Source organism: Physella acuta, unplaced genomic scaffold (genome assembly GCF_028476545.2).
Source record: "Physella acuta isolate Inbredline_101_S28 unplaced genomic scaffold, ASM2847654v3 ptg000565l, whole genome shotgun sequence".
In the NCBI taxonomy this organism is placed as follows: Eukaryota; Metazoa; Mollusca; class Gastropoda; family Physidae; genus Physella; species Physella acuta.
The window spans coordinates 106,062-122,583 of record NW_026732084.1 but is presented as its reverse complement, the minus strand read 5'-3'; the positions used below and the strand labels follow the sequence as shown (position 1 = coordinate 122,583).

Genomic DNA, 16,522 nt, shown 5'->3' with positions numbered 1-16,522 from the left:
TTTTAGACAATAGTGTTGCATGACTAAAAACCAGTGCACACCTAATGAACGTGATGATGCGTGTATAATAGTGCGGAATAGTTTGACGAGAAAGCTTACTAATTTTGACACAATTTTAATTAATTCATTAAAACATTAATTACGCAACCAATTAAGTAAAATTTAATGTCATGTTGCATTGACTTCATGCCTTGACCCACGTACCAACCGCGAACGGTATCTGTCAGAAGTGCCCGTAATTTCGCTCGGCCGTTTAGATCTAGACAGACTGACGACAGAGAGTTAAATAAAAGCTTGCAAAAAAAAAATTCATAAAAAACGTTTTAATAACAAGCTTTTATGTAATAATGCACTATAAAGGAGAAAATAAATTATACACTACTATTTAAATATCTTTAACAATAATAATAGCTTGTTATTGAAACGTTTGTTATGAATTTTTTTTAGTACTTTACATGTTTTATTTACAATAGAGTTACATGACTAAAAACCATTGCGCACCTATTGAACGTGATGACGTGTGTCTAATTGTGCGGAATAGTTTGATGAGACAGCCTACTAATTTGGACAAAATTTTAATTAATTCATAAAAAATTAATCAGGCAACCAATTAAGTCAAATTTGATGTCATGTTGCATTGTCTTCATGTCTTGACCCACGTACCAACTGCGAACCGTATCTGTCAGAAATTTCACTCTGACGTTTCGATCTAGACAGACAGACTAGGAAGTGAGTTTAATAAAAGCTTGTAAAAACCAAGTGAATTTTATGATCTGCGTCTGATAGTGCGGAAAAGTACTTGGACAGTCTACTAATTTCAGAATATTTTAATAAATTTTAACAAAAAATTTAATGGCAGAAAACTTTACAGGAGACAGAATTTCTTTGTGGCTTTTCTTCAAGGGGGAAGCACTGCTCCTCACGGTCAGTTGAGGTTTGTCTGAAGTATTCTAAATGACTTTCCAATGTTTCATGGCGATTGGATGATTATGTTTATTAATGCTTAAAGGACAGGCATACAATAAAAAATCTTTTAGCTGCCGCATATTGATTAAAAATAAAGTACAACAACAAACAAATTGTGATTAAGGTTAAAACTAGTAGAAAAAATCAATGACAAATTTTCAACAGCATATTTTCCTTGGGCCGCTATGGCTTGCTTACGCTAGCTCTACGGTAGCTATGCCACTGCTTTAGCAGAAAATTTGCATATAAGCACACAAGAAAGAGCCCAAACAATGTCATACAGATAGTGCAGCAACAGAATCATAGCAATATTTTGGGGGTGGAGGCCATGTGGTCCTCAGAAAGTATCTTCAAGTAAAACTTAATACTAGATACTCTTATGAGGCAAACCTTGTTTCCTTGAATTTGGACTGCACGCCACTACTATTTTTTTTTAATTGCATCCTCAGCATAAAAGGGTAGCTGAGCTATATCATGAGTTACTTCTCATATAACTAGTATGGATGCTAGCTTGGATAAACTTCAAATTTTAAAACACCATCATGTAATGTATTAAAAATAATAAAGAAATACCCCTAAGCCAGTAATGTGTTCATGTTTTTTATTCCAAGTATAACCACAGTAATTATTTTTACTCAATTACCTCAATTGAAAAGCAAATATATGCTCCTAAAATCTTGAAAGAATCATTTGTTATCTTCTTTTTTGTGTACTTATGTACAAAACTGAGGAAAATAAAAAATATTTATGAAAAAAAATTCTAAGCATTTAAAACTTTAATGATTAATAGAATAGGTTTATTCCTACCCTTTTCTAAATACATTTACATGTTGCTCTGATTACATAATTCAGTAACACCTATTGAGACTGAACCTATTGAGATTGTGAAGAATTCTCCCATCCACTTCAGGTACAAATATCAATGTTCATAAAGTATGTAGTTTTGTTGACGTACTTATTGGGTCATCCATAAATGAAGTCACGCTTTTTTTTATGGTTTTTACCTCCCCCCTCCCCTCCGTCACTCATCGTCACAAAAAGCCAGACCCCCACCCCTAAAATGTCGTCACACCCCGGCCAACAACCTGACCCCCCCCCCCCTCAAAATTGCAGTTGAATTTTTCGTAAAACATCGATATTTTTTCAAAATCTTGTCTGAACTCTGTCGATATAGAGTATTTTAATCAATTCCTATTACAATTTATTCAAACAGTTTTCTAAAACGCGAAATAACGTCTAAAATTATCTTTCTAACATGGCCTTTTTATAATGCAAAAAGTGTGACGTCGCAACATCTGAACCCTCCCCCATCACACACGGTCACAAAATTACGGACCTCCCCCCCCCCCTACGAGTGTGACATCATTTATGGACGACCCCTTACAATATACAAATAGTTGATAATCATATTTCTAAATCAAATAAAACCTTGAAGGTATCAATTTGGGAATAAGTAAAGTTCCCTTTCAAACCTGCGGTCTATAGGGCCAGTGAGGTAGAGTTCACTTGTTTCTGTGACCTCACATATGAAGAATTAGTGTGGTCAGCACTATGCCCAGCCGCCTTTACTTTCATTAATGTGAGTTAGGTACCCATCAGAGTTGGGTGGACTCAGGTATGGTCTACTGACTTGAACCTGGATTTGAACTCGAGATGTACGGGTTAGCAGTCCAGCTCTCTACCGCTAGAACACTCCATCCCCAATTTGGGAATATAAGAGCAGCAACAGTAGAAAATTATTACTTAAGTGGCTGTAACTTAGATAATATAGATTGCACATTCTGTGATAACAAAATTATACTAAAAAAGCTTTATATATAACATTTTATCAGAGATTTGGATTTTTAATTTATGGGAAGGTTAGAGATTCCAGGTGCAATTTATGTGACTAGGAGGTATTAAAAATGACTATTTCATTTGTGTTTTCATTTTCTTATATTTTAAGTTAACATACGGGTTATACCTGTGCATAAGGTGTACCTCTCTAAAGGTGTCTTTAAAATTCAACCCCCAGCCCCATTTTAAAAAATTAATTTTGTTTTATTAAAAAAAAACATTTCCCCAAACATACTACCTAAAATGTACTGTACTGTCAACCAATTTTGCCAAACATACCATTGTTTCCACGAATAAAAGCATCTCCATATTTGTTTTTTAATTGGCCATTTACATATTCTTCTGTTTGTTCAAGGGCAATATTCATATAACCATCCAGACAGGACAAGACCCCTATAAACAATAAAATAAATCTGTCAGGTATTAAATTTACAATATGAAAATATTTTTTTAAATAAAATCTAGCCTGCTAAAACTATACAAAAAAAACAAACAACTACATAAATTAAGTGCAGGCACAGTTATAACTAACCTTTTACCAAACTGAATTTCACAACATATAATCAAATTAGTTTTCTGAAATTATATACAGCTTAATTGCTAACCTTTCCTCTTTAAGTTTAAGGAGAGAAATATCTTAATATTGAAAAATAATCCACTATTTTGCTACATTTCATTTGTGAAAATCAATCAAAAGATCATTAGCCTACAGCCTACTTAAGCTTTGTAAACTGTGTATAGTTTTATAATTCTTTTTTTTCAAAAACCTATAAAATTTCTTATTTGTCATAAAAATGTCTTAATTAAAATAATTTAGTATGCCTAAATGTTAAGTGTTAATCTTTACCTCTGTAATCTACTCCAGAGTTCAACTTAACAACAACAGGTCGCCCTCTGATTTGGTTCAAAAATTCACTAGGTGTCTGGCGTCTGCTCATGTTTAAAATAATCTGTGAATAGATCTATATATTATTGTAAAAATGTAACTTTATATATCGATGCTCTTGGTCGCAACACGTCTATCTAAAAAAATGTCAATTTTCTGTTTTTTATATAAATCAAAAGCCAGTATAATTCCCCATATAAAAGTATACTTTTGATCAGCAACGCAGTGGCACAATGCAATCACATGATTTTGCACCACAGCAATCAAAGTATTTATAGGTAAGGATATTAGATTAATTAAGTTAAACTATTCTATTGCATTTTATCATTTTAAAGAATAATGGACAATAAGTATTTGTTTAATACAGCATATTTCCTGTTAGATTTTCGAGAACCAAACTGTTTTGTTTGCATTTTAATAGGCTCACAATGCTTTAAAATTTTAATCTAAATTCTAGAATCTAGACAGATTCTAGAGATCAATTTTAAAAATATTGTTCTTATTAAATTTCCACAAACTTGTGCAATAATTATTTTTGATTCATTATTAGCTTTAGATTGAGGGTTTATTTTATAAGGTAAGTTACTAAATGTTTGGCCTACATATTAAACAACAAAATTAAACTACTTGGAACTTAAATTTAAATGTAAAGCGGTAGCCTACTTAATATTGAGATCACTATTCGGCAGTGGCGTAGCTAGGATTTTTGGGCCCCTATACAAAAATTATCAGTGGGCCCACTTTGTCAGCCTTTAAGCTACAATGGAGTTAAACGAAAAAATCAACTGCTACTTATGATGGAGGATATAAAAAAAATAAAAATATTCTGTACATTTTATAATTTATTCGTCCTTATTGTGTATTTATACTATGTTAGTATGTAGTTTGTAAAAATGTTACGGAATTACAGTTAATTTGTTTTTTAAGTAAACAAACACACTAGCGTCACAAGGCGGGGACAGAGGTGCGGTCCGCATAGGATGACAACATTTAGGAGTGGCACCATGACAAGACATTGTAAAATTTACTGTCAAAACTAAGTTGTATAAAATAATAAAGATTAGTGGGAGAGGGTTAACACCCCTCCGAAAATGCAAAATTGTTGGGGACGATGGTGTGACACCTTTAGTTAACACGTAGGATAACATCTGATTTATTTAGATCTGTTTTTTTTCTTCATGCTTTTAATTTTGCAAATTGATTAAGAAGTCCATTGAGATCTACTTCAGCTGCTTCTATATGTTCGATTCTGAGAATGGCCAAGCTACTGACCCAATAGGCATATCTAAAATTTGTTTCATTAAAAATAACATCATCATAATGAGCAAATAATGAGAACCATCATAGACATCACAATCTTCCCGATCACAGTGGAATGTTAAAGAATGTTTAAACAAACTAGCGTAGCTACCGCATTGCTGTGATCTAGTCCCACATACCAGGGTAACAAAATAATTTGTAAGGGTTTCATCAACGCGTTACCAATAATTGTGTATTTTTAGTTGTGTGACCTTGTTTTCTAAAACTGAGATAGGTTTAGTTAAAATGTAACCTTGTTTTCTAAAACTGAGATAGGTTTAGTTAAAATGTAACGCCACTGCTATTTTTTCTTCTGAACTTTGTTGCGGGGGCGCGGGTTGTTCCACACTACCGCTCAGACGCCCCTGGGTGTGCTGTATGAAAGCATTGAGTGTACGTTAATCATCTTCCGTTATTGTGAAGTTGAATACCTTTTGTCGACCGCCTAGGTGTCAGGGGCGTCGCAGGAGTGACTGGTTACACTACCGTATGTAGCCAGATGCAACCTCTGTCCCTTGTAGAATATTTGTGTGATTGGTGTCATATGTATGCCAAGGGCGTCGAAAGCCGCCCCTGTTGCAGTTTGACTGTTGAAACAAGTAGCACCCCTGACTCTGCAGGACGTCCAATCAACGGATCTCGTGCACTGAGGTAGCCGCAGAGAAACTCGGGAGCCCAACCGTTACTACTGCTGTTGCACTAGAGCAGGGGTCTCCAAACTTTTCAGTCCGAGGGCCGCATTAACTATTAAATTTCAGTTCGGGGGCCAGTTTCTTCCAGGCATGTCTTTGATTTTTCGGCGCAAAGTTCATCAGTATCACCAACAAACGATTTTTTCTTTGGACAAAAAGATCTCTGCGGGCCGGATGAGAGGACTTCGCGGGCCGCATCCGGCCCGCAGGCCGTAATTTGGAGACCCCTGCACTAGAGGACACCCCTTATTCGATTTGGTAATCGATTTTAGTATCCCGACATATCCCTAGTGTATGGTGCTCATTAAAACGAATATAGGCGACCGCCGGGGTGCCGGCTGATGCGCCCGTGCAATTTGACCACTTAATCAAGTAGTAACGCTGACTCGCTGCGACGGATACCCAATCAACGGACCCCAGTTGCAGAGATAGCCACTGGAAAACTCTGGGTGGCAAACCACACTGCCTTACTGGCGGGGCACTGCCCTCAGAAATAAGAAAAATTTAATGGCAGAAACCTCCCCAAAAGTCAAAGTTTCTTTCAGGAAAAATGGGGAAAAAAAAAACACTTCCTTTGGCGTATTCTCAACGATTTCCCAAAGTTTCTTGGCGAAAACCAAAAACTTATAGTGTTAATAGCGCCATACTTATTAAAGATTAATTAGATCAACAAATGAAATGTCATTAAGGTAAAGATATAGTGATATTATTAAGGATGGGGCCTGTTTGACCCCCCCCCCTTCCCCACTAAATCCCACTACTTGTAAAGTAAGAAAGGACTGGGGGGCCTTTTTGGAACATTACATTAAACGAGCCGACCCGCGGCGTATCATACGCCGCTATTTAGTTGTTTTATTTTCTACTTTTCAGTAATTCATAATTTGTGAATTCGACAGTACCAATGCTGCCACTGAAAATATTTGCTTTAAAACACTAAAACCCTCCTTTCCCCCTACCCCTTACCCCCCCCCCCCCCCCCCCACACGTGAAAGCAGCCTCCACTTACTTCCCCTAAGTATAAAATAGTTTTAAACTAAATTATCTGCCCCTAATAGCCGTCACTAAACCCGGCTCTACGATGTAAACATTTAGCGTGAACTACAACTCACCAGACCATGTGAATGTGGGGGTGGTTGCGATATGCCTAGAGAGGAAAAGAGGGGACTGCTCGGCGCGCTTATAGCTTGTTTTCTAACGTCTCCCAGAAGAGAATTATATATATATATATATATATATACACATATATATATTATTTCTACAATAGAAAAGAAACGGAATTTTCATTTTATTTTTAAATTTAATTATATAAAAGAAATATTTAAGAAAGTTTTTAAGAGGACAAAGGGCCCCTAAATGCCTTGGGCTCCTATGCCTTGCTTACGCTAGCTTTACGGTAGCTACGCCACTGCTATTCGGTTTAATAAACAACAAGCATACTGCAATAATTACCACATTAAAATTGTGGCTAAGTAATTAGCATACTATAATGATAAGTATTACATGTTGAGATTTCAGATGACTCTGAAATTTTATTTACAGATGCTGCCATACATGAGAGGGAGAAGGCTGCTTAAACTTAGTTGGCAATCTCAAGCTGTGAAGCAACAGACAAATTGTATCATTTCTGTAATCACAAAAACATATAAGTCTGACTTACCAACAAAAGATCAGTTTCATCTTTTAAGATACCAGCCTCTCTCAGCAGATCAGCCCCTCTTAACAGACCAGTCTTATCATACAAGAGTTCAGCCTCTCTCAACAGACCAACCTCTCTCTCAACTGACCAGCCTAACAATACAAGGAGATCAGCCTCTCTCAACTGACCAGCCTAACCATACAAGAGATCAGCCTCTCTCAACTGACCAGTCTTACCATACAAGAGATCAGCTTCTCTTGACTAACTAGTTTTGCCAAACAGGTGATCAGCCTCTCTCAACACACCAGTCTTACCATACAAGAAATCAGCCTCTCTCAACTGACCAGTCTTACCATGTAAGAGTCAGACATCAGTCTCTCTCAACTGACCAGCCTAACCATACAAGAGATCAGTCTCTCAACATACTAGTCTTATCATACAAGAGATCAGCCTCTCTCAACTGACCAGTCTGTCCTTTAAGAATTTAATGCGACAGACACTGCAATACAACCTTGATGCCACCATCTACTTCAGTCAATTAGCAAACAGTTGGCAATATCTAAACTTGGGTTGCAACATTAAGATCCCATCCCTGCCCCTGACCATATATATACACACACACATATATAAGATCTTTTACATATTTTTGCGACCAAAGCTTTTTTGCAAGAAAGCAGATGTTTTATTTTCTTGTTTTCCATGCATTTGTTGTTATAAAGTTTTGTTCATATTTGTTTACTTTTCTACTTTTTAGAGATTCCTAATTTATGAAATAGACATGACTAAAAATATTTGCAAGCTGATCAAACTAACTTGACTGGCTTACAATCGCAAACTTTCAGTGTGAACCACAGCTCAGTGATAGAGTCTAGCTAGTTATTCCGCCTTCCGTTATTGATATAGTAATCTATCAAGTGATTTAATTTTGTTATCTCCCCTTAATTTCAAAACTTTTAATTAATTTTTAATGACCAATATAACATCTTATCAAATTAAAAAACAGATAGACTTGTATTGTCATCGAAGTGAAATGTCTTTGGAAAATTTGAACGAAATCACTGCATTAAAATATGGTCAAAATTGAGTTACAAGGTTACAAGTTTTAGCGGACTGCTCTCGCAAATGCAGCTTTAATTTAAATATTAAATAATATTATATTTTTAGGCCCTACAGTAATTTATTTACAAATCTAAATCTGTACTTAAGTCTATGTATTGGTAATCTATCGTTTTAGGTAGGCCTACATATTATAAAATCAGCCGAGACTACAATGTGAAAAAAATTATTTCACATTTTTAGGTTTTATGTTTTGAAAGTTACAAAAATGTTTCAGTTTCATTAATGTACCTGTTTTTAAACAATTGTATTAAAACTTTTCAGTAAAAAATAAAGACTAGATCTAGTGATTAGTGATGTTTTCATCAGTCATCATATGCAATCAAGCTCATTTTAAAATTTGTTAATCTATCGTTTTAGTTAGGCTAGGTACGTAAAATTGCCAGCAACGGTGACTCCTTAAATTTTAATTATTTTACATTTTGAGGAAGATTTATGTTTGAAAAATACAAAAATGTTTCCTTGTTTCATTCATGTACCTGTTTTTAAACAATTGAATTAAAACTTTTCAGAAATAAATGAAGACAGGCGATGTTTTCATCAGATGCAACCATGCTCATTTACTATAGCAGCCATCTTGTTTAAGTTTCATTTTGTTAAACTTTTAGTTATAGTCTTAGTTATAGGGCCTTGTGGAAGATTCAGGGGAAGCCACTCTATTTTACAAATGGCTGCTGTTTATAGAGCAAATCTTGCTTGCAAACACTGCTGTTTTAAGTTAATTTCTGGCCTATATTGATATATTTAGCCATTGATTTTGGTTTATTATTTAGGTATCTATAATATTTGACACAAATATTTCACAATATACTTCTATTTAAAGCCTTGACAATGAGGTAACCTTTTCGTACATTACTAGCCGCGGCCGATTTTACGTACTTAAAGCGATAGATTACCTAAAATTTTAGCAGCCATATTGTTTAAGTTTTTTTTTAAAATAAAATTATAGTTATTAACTTAGATCTAGTATTAGTTAGAGATTCATGGGTAACTTACAGATGGCCACTTTTTATATAGCTGGCAAATCCTGCTCGCAAACACTGCAGTTTATGAGTTTAAAGTTAATTTCGTGCCTATATATTTAGTATTATTTAGTACATCTATATTATATAAATAATTAATATATTAGGACTATTTTTTTAAAATATTTAGCCATTGATTTTTGTTCATCATTCAGTTATCTATAATATTTGACAGGAATAGATCTATATCACAATATAGTCAATATATAGTGATATACTAAAACTATTAACTACTAGGCCTATATACTATAGTCTATATATATTAGTATAAGTAATTATACTTTTATTAAAAGCCTTGACATTACAAAGAGGCAACTTTTTTCGCACATTAATAAATAATAGACCTAGAGTCTAGATCTAGACTGGGTAAAATCTTAGTTTAGCATCGTAAATTCGACCAAAACTAGTAATGTGAGAGAGAGTGAATTAATGAATATGTCATTAAATATGAGTATATTTTCGTATATTTTGATAAAATATTATAGATAATTGAATAATAGATCACTATTTATGGTTAAATCAATTTAAGTATCCTGAAATTAATTTTTATCAACCATGTTCGAGAATGTAAATTTGATATTAAAACAGCAGTCATCTGAAGAAAATGTTATTTAGAGTAGCTTCCCTTTCATTTCTATTCGTATGAAAATATATTTAAATATGATTGTCTTGTTGTATAGTCCGTATTACAAAGCATTTTTTTTTAAAATTCTGCCCTTTAAAAACTGTATTTCCTAACAAACAACTTTATTAATTCTAGAAGCATTGTGAGATGCAACTTGTATCCATGTATTAAATCACTTTTTTTTTACTAATGCTTATTTGATCTTACTATTACTATATAGTTTGAGTTTTTTCTTATTGTTTGAATGTTCACTATTTTCATTTCAGGTTTTTCTTTTCATCAATTAGTGATTCTATCGTAACTTATGACATTTTTTTACTTCTCTTTACCTTAATTAAACCCCAACCTCTGCCATATTTTTGTTGTCAATGTCACAAGATCTCTAACCATAATTTTGACAACATTAAATGTTTGTTGTCATCACTTATATATACAGAGAGACAAAATGTATTATCCACCAGCTTCCCTCGTAAAACATCATCTAAAACAATGAGCCAGTCCACCCTTTAAGTGCTTGTTGTCATTATAGTCTATCGCAAGTCTCCACCTGCCAGACACATTTTGGTTATCCTTTGTTGTCAAATTGCCAATATCAATTACCCAAGTGAGTGATATGGGGTTGTCCATAAATGATGTCACATATGATTTGCTACGGGAGTGAGTGAAGATTTGTGACGTCAACTCAGACGGCTCCGCAAATTATGACGTGTCGGTATCATGAAAAGAGGTGAATGAGGATAAATACCTAGGTGGTTGACGGAGAACCTCTATAATGCTTTATTCAATCAAAATAACGATAAATAAGTATTAGTATACGTATACCTTGCTCAAAACGAATCATCACAAATGTTGCAAGCCTGCTAGTTTAAGACATTTGGCAAAACGGTGGGGGAATGAAAAGGTGGGGTTCAAGAAATGCGACTCAGCATGCTTTTTTACATTTCTTGACCCTTCTTAATAGTTCTATCGTCCCCACTGAGAAAATGGATCACCAATGAATGACGCGTCATACTTCTACAGCTGGTCTTTCTCCCACAACCATCCCGTTTTCAGAAGAAAAAAAAAAACCTGACCCGTCTCCAAAATCACATCGCTGAGTTCTACTTAACCTCTCCCCACCACAAATCACAATTTCTATCTGAAACAATATGTTCATGTTTGTTCTGTAATAATGCACGCTGTCATTACTATCTTAAGAGCGACGTCAGTTATGAGCGATCTAATATTGATTTGATTACTGGAAATAAACTATAAAGTGTTCAAAAGTTTGACCTCCCAACAATTGTTGTGGTCTTGGATGCACACTATTAAGTCTGAAAAGGTCTATTAGTCTACTGTCTACTATAAGTCATTCATGTCAACTATATTGAAAATAAAGAAAAATTACTATACAGGCATATATTAAAACAATACAAAAAATCATATTAAATCATAAAATCAACACAAAAGACAATTTTTCAAGGGAAACTACTCAATTATTGTTTATGAAACATGGTCGCTGCTTGTATTTACTCATTGTTGTCTCGAACGGGGTAGTTTAAAGTTTATTCCAGGATATTTATTATAAGATATTATCCAAGACCAAACCAGTCATAAATAATATAATATTATTTATGACTGGTTTGGTCTTGGATTGTGATTTGTTATTCAAATTACCTCTTATATTATGTAAAATATGACATAAATATGGCCAAATGAAAGAAATATTCATTAGGTACCTTCATCGCACATTACTAAATCTATTAGCTACGTTGGAATTTACTACGCTAAACTAAGATTTTACCCTAGATTGTCCTAGATCTAGAATCTAGACTAGATCTAGCCTCAGCCGATTTTAGTAAAAAGTAAAAATCATTTTAAATTTTACGCACCAAAACCGATAGATTACCACTACCAGTCTAGATCTAGCTAGAGTCTATATTAGTCTATAATATTAGTATTTGGTAGTCTATATACTATCTATATATATAATTCTCTTCTGGGAGCCATTAGAAAATAAAATACTTAAAAAAAAACTTTTTAAAAAACCACGTTTTTCTTGTGGACTAAAAAGTAGAAAATAACTATTTACATACATTTGATGACAAAAAACGTGGGTACGTTCACCATCAAATTTCCCGACCCATCTGCCCGACCCACGTTTTTTGTCATCAAATGTATGTAAATAGTTATTTTCTACTTTTTAGTCCACAAGAAAAACGTGGTTTTTTAAAAAGTTTTTTTTTAAGTATTTTATTTTCTCCTTTTTAGTCCGTTGCTACACATGAAAAACGTGGTTTTTAAAAAAGTGTTTATAAATACACGGACTAAAAATCTTGAGCGACCAGGATTCGAACCTGGGTTGTCGCGGCCACAACGCGAAGTACTAACCACTATACGATCACGGCCAGCGCGCTCACATCGATTGGGGCCGAAGTAACTGTGTCAATAGGACTGCAGTCTTGTCGGTATCTTTAGAAATCATGTCCTCAATTTTATGGTCCTTGGGGCGTAATTAAATTAAGCTAATTACGGTCACTAATTGCTAGTTTTTATGATTGCATCTGAAATTGTTAGGCGAAAGTAGCATGCATGCCAAATTTCAGGTCTCTAGAGCAATCAGAAGTGGGCTAATTTTCGATGTCAATTTTAACAACAAACATCCAAACAAACAAACAAACGCGAAGCTGAGTTAAGAATAAAATACTTAAAAAAAAACTTTTTAAAAAACCACGTTTTTCGTGTGGACTAAAAAGTAGAAAATAAAATTTTCTTTTGTGCTTCCTCGAGCTGTGCAGGTTCTTGTGATGACTGACAAAAAACGTGGGTACGTTCACCATCAAATTTCCCGACCCATCTGTCCGACCCACGTTTTTTGTCAGTCATCACAAGAACCTGCACAGCTCGAGGAAGCACAAAAGAAAATTTTATTTTCTACTTTTTAGTCCACACGAAAAACGTGGTTTTTTAAAAAGTTTTTTTTTAAGTATTTTATTTTCTCCTTTTTAGTCCGTTGCTACACATGAAAAACGTGGTTTTTAAAAAAGTGTTTATAAATACACGGACTAAAAACTTGAGCGACCAGGATTCGAACCTGGGTTGTCGCGGCCACAACGCGCAGTACTAACCACTATACGATCACGGCCAGCGCGCTCACATCGATTGGGGCCGAAGTAACTGGGTCAATAGGCCTCCAGTCTTGTCGGTATCTTTAGAAATCATGTCCTCAATTTTATGGTCCTTGGGGCGTAATTAAATTAAGCTAATTACGGTCACTAATTGCTAGTTTTTATGATTGCATCTGAAATTGTTAGGCGAAAGTAGCATGCATGCCAAATTTCAGGTCTATAGAGCAATCAGAAGTGGGCTAATTTTCGATGTCAATTTTAACAACAAACATCCAAACAAACAAACAAACGCGAAGCTGAGTTAAGAAAAACGTGTTAAAAACGTTTTAACAAGCTGCAAGCACCTCCTTGCAGTCCCCTCTCTTTCTCTCTATCACTATCACTACCACCCCCACCCCACCCCCACATTGTCTGGTGAGCTGTGGTCACGCTGTTTACATTTTACAATCATAGAGACGGGTTTAGTGACGGCTATTAGGGGCAGATAATTTAGTTTATAACGATTTTAAACTTAGAGGAGGTAACTAAGAGGAGGCTGCTTTCACGTGGGGCAAATATTTTCAGTGGCAGCATTGGTACTGTCGAATTCACAAATTATAAATTACTGAAAAGTAAAAAAAAAAAAAAAAAAACTAGATCTAAATAGCGGCGTAGGCCTATGATACGCAGCGGGTCGGCTTTACTTTACTAAATCTTTACTTACCCAATCAGTGCAAAGTAAGAAAACAGTATAGATCTAGATTCTTCTACCCTACCCTAGTGACCAGTGAATCTCTCTCTGGTAAAATCACGATATAGCGTCGGTTATTATTCCGGAACTGTACAGCAGTAAAAAACAGTAAAACCATGGCGTAGTCTGTCGAGCCGTTCCGGAAACCACTGGAAATACTGTAAACCATCATTTATTTGCCGCCATATTATTTTTAATACATAATGTTTAAAAATGTGCAAGGATTGATTTTAGTTGCATTTTAAATACTGTTTTGCTAATTATTTTGTATTTCTAATTATTTTAAGTGTATGTGCTAATTATTGCTGCTACTAAACATTATTCTAGTTATTCTTACTACTTTTAACTTTAGTTAATCTATAAGTCATGGTTTTACTGGTTTTTTTTTTTGTTGTTTTTACTTTCTCGTATATACGAAGTATAGAGAAAGTATTGTAATCGTGCACAAAAATCACTTGAAATTTTAACAATTTTCACCGTATTACACCTCAGTCCTTCATCACATCCGAAGTTTAGAGGACTTATTTTAATCGGGCAAAAATTATCAATCCAGATTTATCAAAACTAAGAGGTTTTATGCGTAATCCAGTCTGAAAAACCGGGCTTTGCAATTCTGTCCGTATGTCTGTGTGTGTGTCTGTGTGTGTGTCCGTGGGTAAACACGATAACTTGAGTACCGTTACAGCTAGGTTGATGAAATTTCATATATAAGTATTTTATCAAAATCGTAGATCCGTATCAACTTTTGAGCGATTTCCGATAACCGGAAGTGGTACTTTTTCTACTTTGAATTTTTCAAAAGCCTATAACTTGAATACTATTTCAGATAGATCATTGAAATTTCACATGTAAGTAAAACATCTAAGTGTCTACCTTCTGTTAAATTTTGAGTAATTTCCGTTGACCGGAAGTAGTAATTTACGCTACTTCCGATTTCTCAAAAAACTAATGTAAATTTTAAAAGTACTAATAATATTGCACACTATTATGCGCTTTTTTATTTGGCGTTCACATGGTGTGCAATTAATTTGTCTACGAGATTTTATTCTATTTTAAAAACTTTAAGTATTTAAAATGGATTAAAAATCATGTCTATAGCCCGAGTTCCCATCCCCTGTTATTTTATGTAAGAATATTCGAGAAAGTTTAGGGGAGATCACTCCCGGTTTTTTTTAACTGCTGTACAGTTTCGGAATAAGTTGTGGATATGGATATACCCATGCTTCGCTACAGTGTGGATATGGATCTGGATATTACCTCAGAGTCTCCGCACTGAGGCGGATATTTCTTTAGCGCACCGCGCTGTCGGTCTCCTAAGAGCTTACCGCGCTGCGCGCTTCGCTACGGTGTAGATATGGATATTACCGGGGATCCCGGTATCGGGGCGGATATTTTTTCAGCGCACCGCGCTGCGCGCGGGTGTCGGTAGCCCTTTGGTGCGAATTAGGATATTCACGAAAATGAAGCTAAGGTAAAAAAGAATGGAGAGCCAACGCTCTCACGAACGTACCCAGGCCAGTGTTTCTTCCAGACTTTTTTCTCCGGGGGGGCACTTGAAATTTTCGGGGGGGGGGGGGGCGGTAAACTTTCTTCGGGGGGGGGGGGGGCGGACACTGTTAAAAGTATATATTTTCTATATAAATTATATAAATTTCATTTCGTTCGGGGGTTAGGGTAAACATTTTGGGGGGGGGGGGGCAAAGCCCCCCCCCCCCCCCCCCGAAGAGATGCCTAGAAGAAACTCTGACCCAGGCAGAGACTTGAACCCAAGGCGTAATTTAAACCGCTGTCAAACACCACGTTTACTCGGCCGTCCGTGCCCTAGGAGAGACTTTCAAAATATATAGCGATGACGGAATGACTGACACACTGCCAGCCCGCTTATATTATAGATATAACACTGGTGGTAGTGTGTCAGTCATTCCGTTCGTGAGAGCGTTGGCTCTCAATCTTTTTACCGTAATTTAATTTTCATGAACATCCATATTCACACAAGAGCGTTATCGACACGCGCGTGCAGCGCATTGCGCTGAAGGAATATCCGCCCCAATGTGGGGACCCGCAAACTCTGAGGTTATATCCATACCCACACCATGGCGAAGCACGGGTATACGTGCGGCGCTGAATGAATTAAATGATTCACCGTGGCGGAGCACGGGTATGCAGCCCCCTCTCTTCCTCTCTAGGCATATCGCTACCACCCCCACCCCCAAAAGTCTGGTGAGCTGTGGTTCACATCAAATGTTTACAATCGTAGAGCCGGGTCCAATTAGTCACGGCTATTAGGGGCAGATATATTAGTTTGAAACAATTTTAAACTCAGGGGAGGTAACTAAGAGGGGGGGGGGGCTGCTTTCACGGGGATGGGTTAGGGGTTGGGGGAAAGGGGGGGGGGGGGGTTATCGTCCCTAACGAGCTACTGATAGTGTTTTAAAGCAAACATTTTCAGTGGCAGCATTGGCGGTGTCGAATTCACAAATTATGAATTACTGAAAAGTAGAAAATAAAACAATTAAATAGCGGCGTATGCTACGCCGCGGGTCGTCTTGTTTTAAATAATAGCCTACATGTAACTAAAACATTGGTCTTACAGTTCGGATCACACAT

The 16,522-nt window shown here is 35.8% G+C and overlaps 2 protein-coding genes across 7 annotated transcripts in view; one reads left to right on the top strand and one right to left on the bottom strand.

Annotated features, from left to right (window-relative positions):
- The window catches only part of LOC131946611 (ATP synthase membrane subunit K, mitochondrial), a 31,777-nt gene extending 30,230 nt beyond the window's left edge, over nt 1-1,547 (top strand). Inside the window, exon 4 of the transcript XR_009387725.1 lies at nt 1,416-1,547. The gene's annotated coding sequence lies outside the window, so the exon portion shown is untranslated. The remainder of the gene's footprint in view (nt 1-1,415) is intronic.
- A 6-nt stretch (nt 1,548-1,553) lies between these two features.
- LOC131946609 (U6 snRNA-associated Sm-like protein LSm6) lies at nt 1,554-14,048 on the bottom strand. Of its 6 annotated transcripts, none has more exons than XM_059307505.1 (4): nt 13,941-14,048; nt 3,650-3,752; nt 3,082-3,195; nt 1,554-1,691 (listed from the first exon to the last, which is right to left on the bottom strand). In XM_059307505.1, exons 1-4 carry the CDS (start codon nt 14,031-14,033, stop codon nt 1,660-1,662), a joined length of 342 nt encoding a protein of 113 aa, XP_059163488.1. In that variant the 5' UTR covers nt 14,034-14,048; the 3' UTR covers nt 1,554-1,659. The 6 variants fall into 6 exon arrangements, with proteins under 6 accessions (XP_059163488.1, XP_059163489.1, XP_059163491.1 ...); XM_059307506.1 differs by having other exon boundaries at nt 13,889-14,033; XM_059307508.1 differs by having other exon boundaries at nt 3,650-3,764; nt 13,889-14,012.
- Between the last annotated feature and the right edge of the window lie 2,474 nt (nt 14,049-16,522).

Excerpts from the sequence above, each read along its gene's own strand:
- LOC131946609 (XM_059307505.1), bottom strand. The coding sequence starts at position 14,033 with ATGGTTTTACTGTTTTTTACTGCTGTACAGTTCCGGAATAATAACCGA. Across the intron at positions 3,753-13,940 it reads GAGATTCACTGGTCACTAGG|ATTATTTTAAACATGAGCAG; the intron begins GTAGGGTAGAAG and ends ATCTATTCACAG. Across the intron at positions 3,196-3,649 it reads CTCTGGAGTAGATTACAGAG|GGGTCTTGTCCTGTCTGGAT; the intron begins GTAAAGATTAAC and ends TATTGTTTATAG.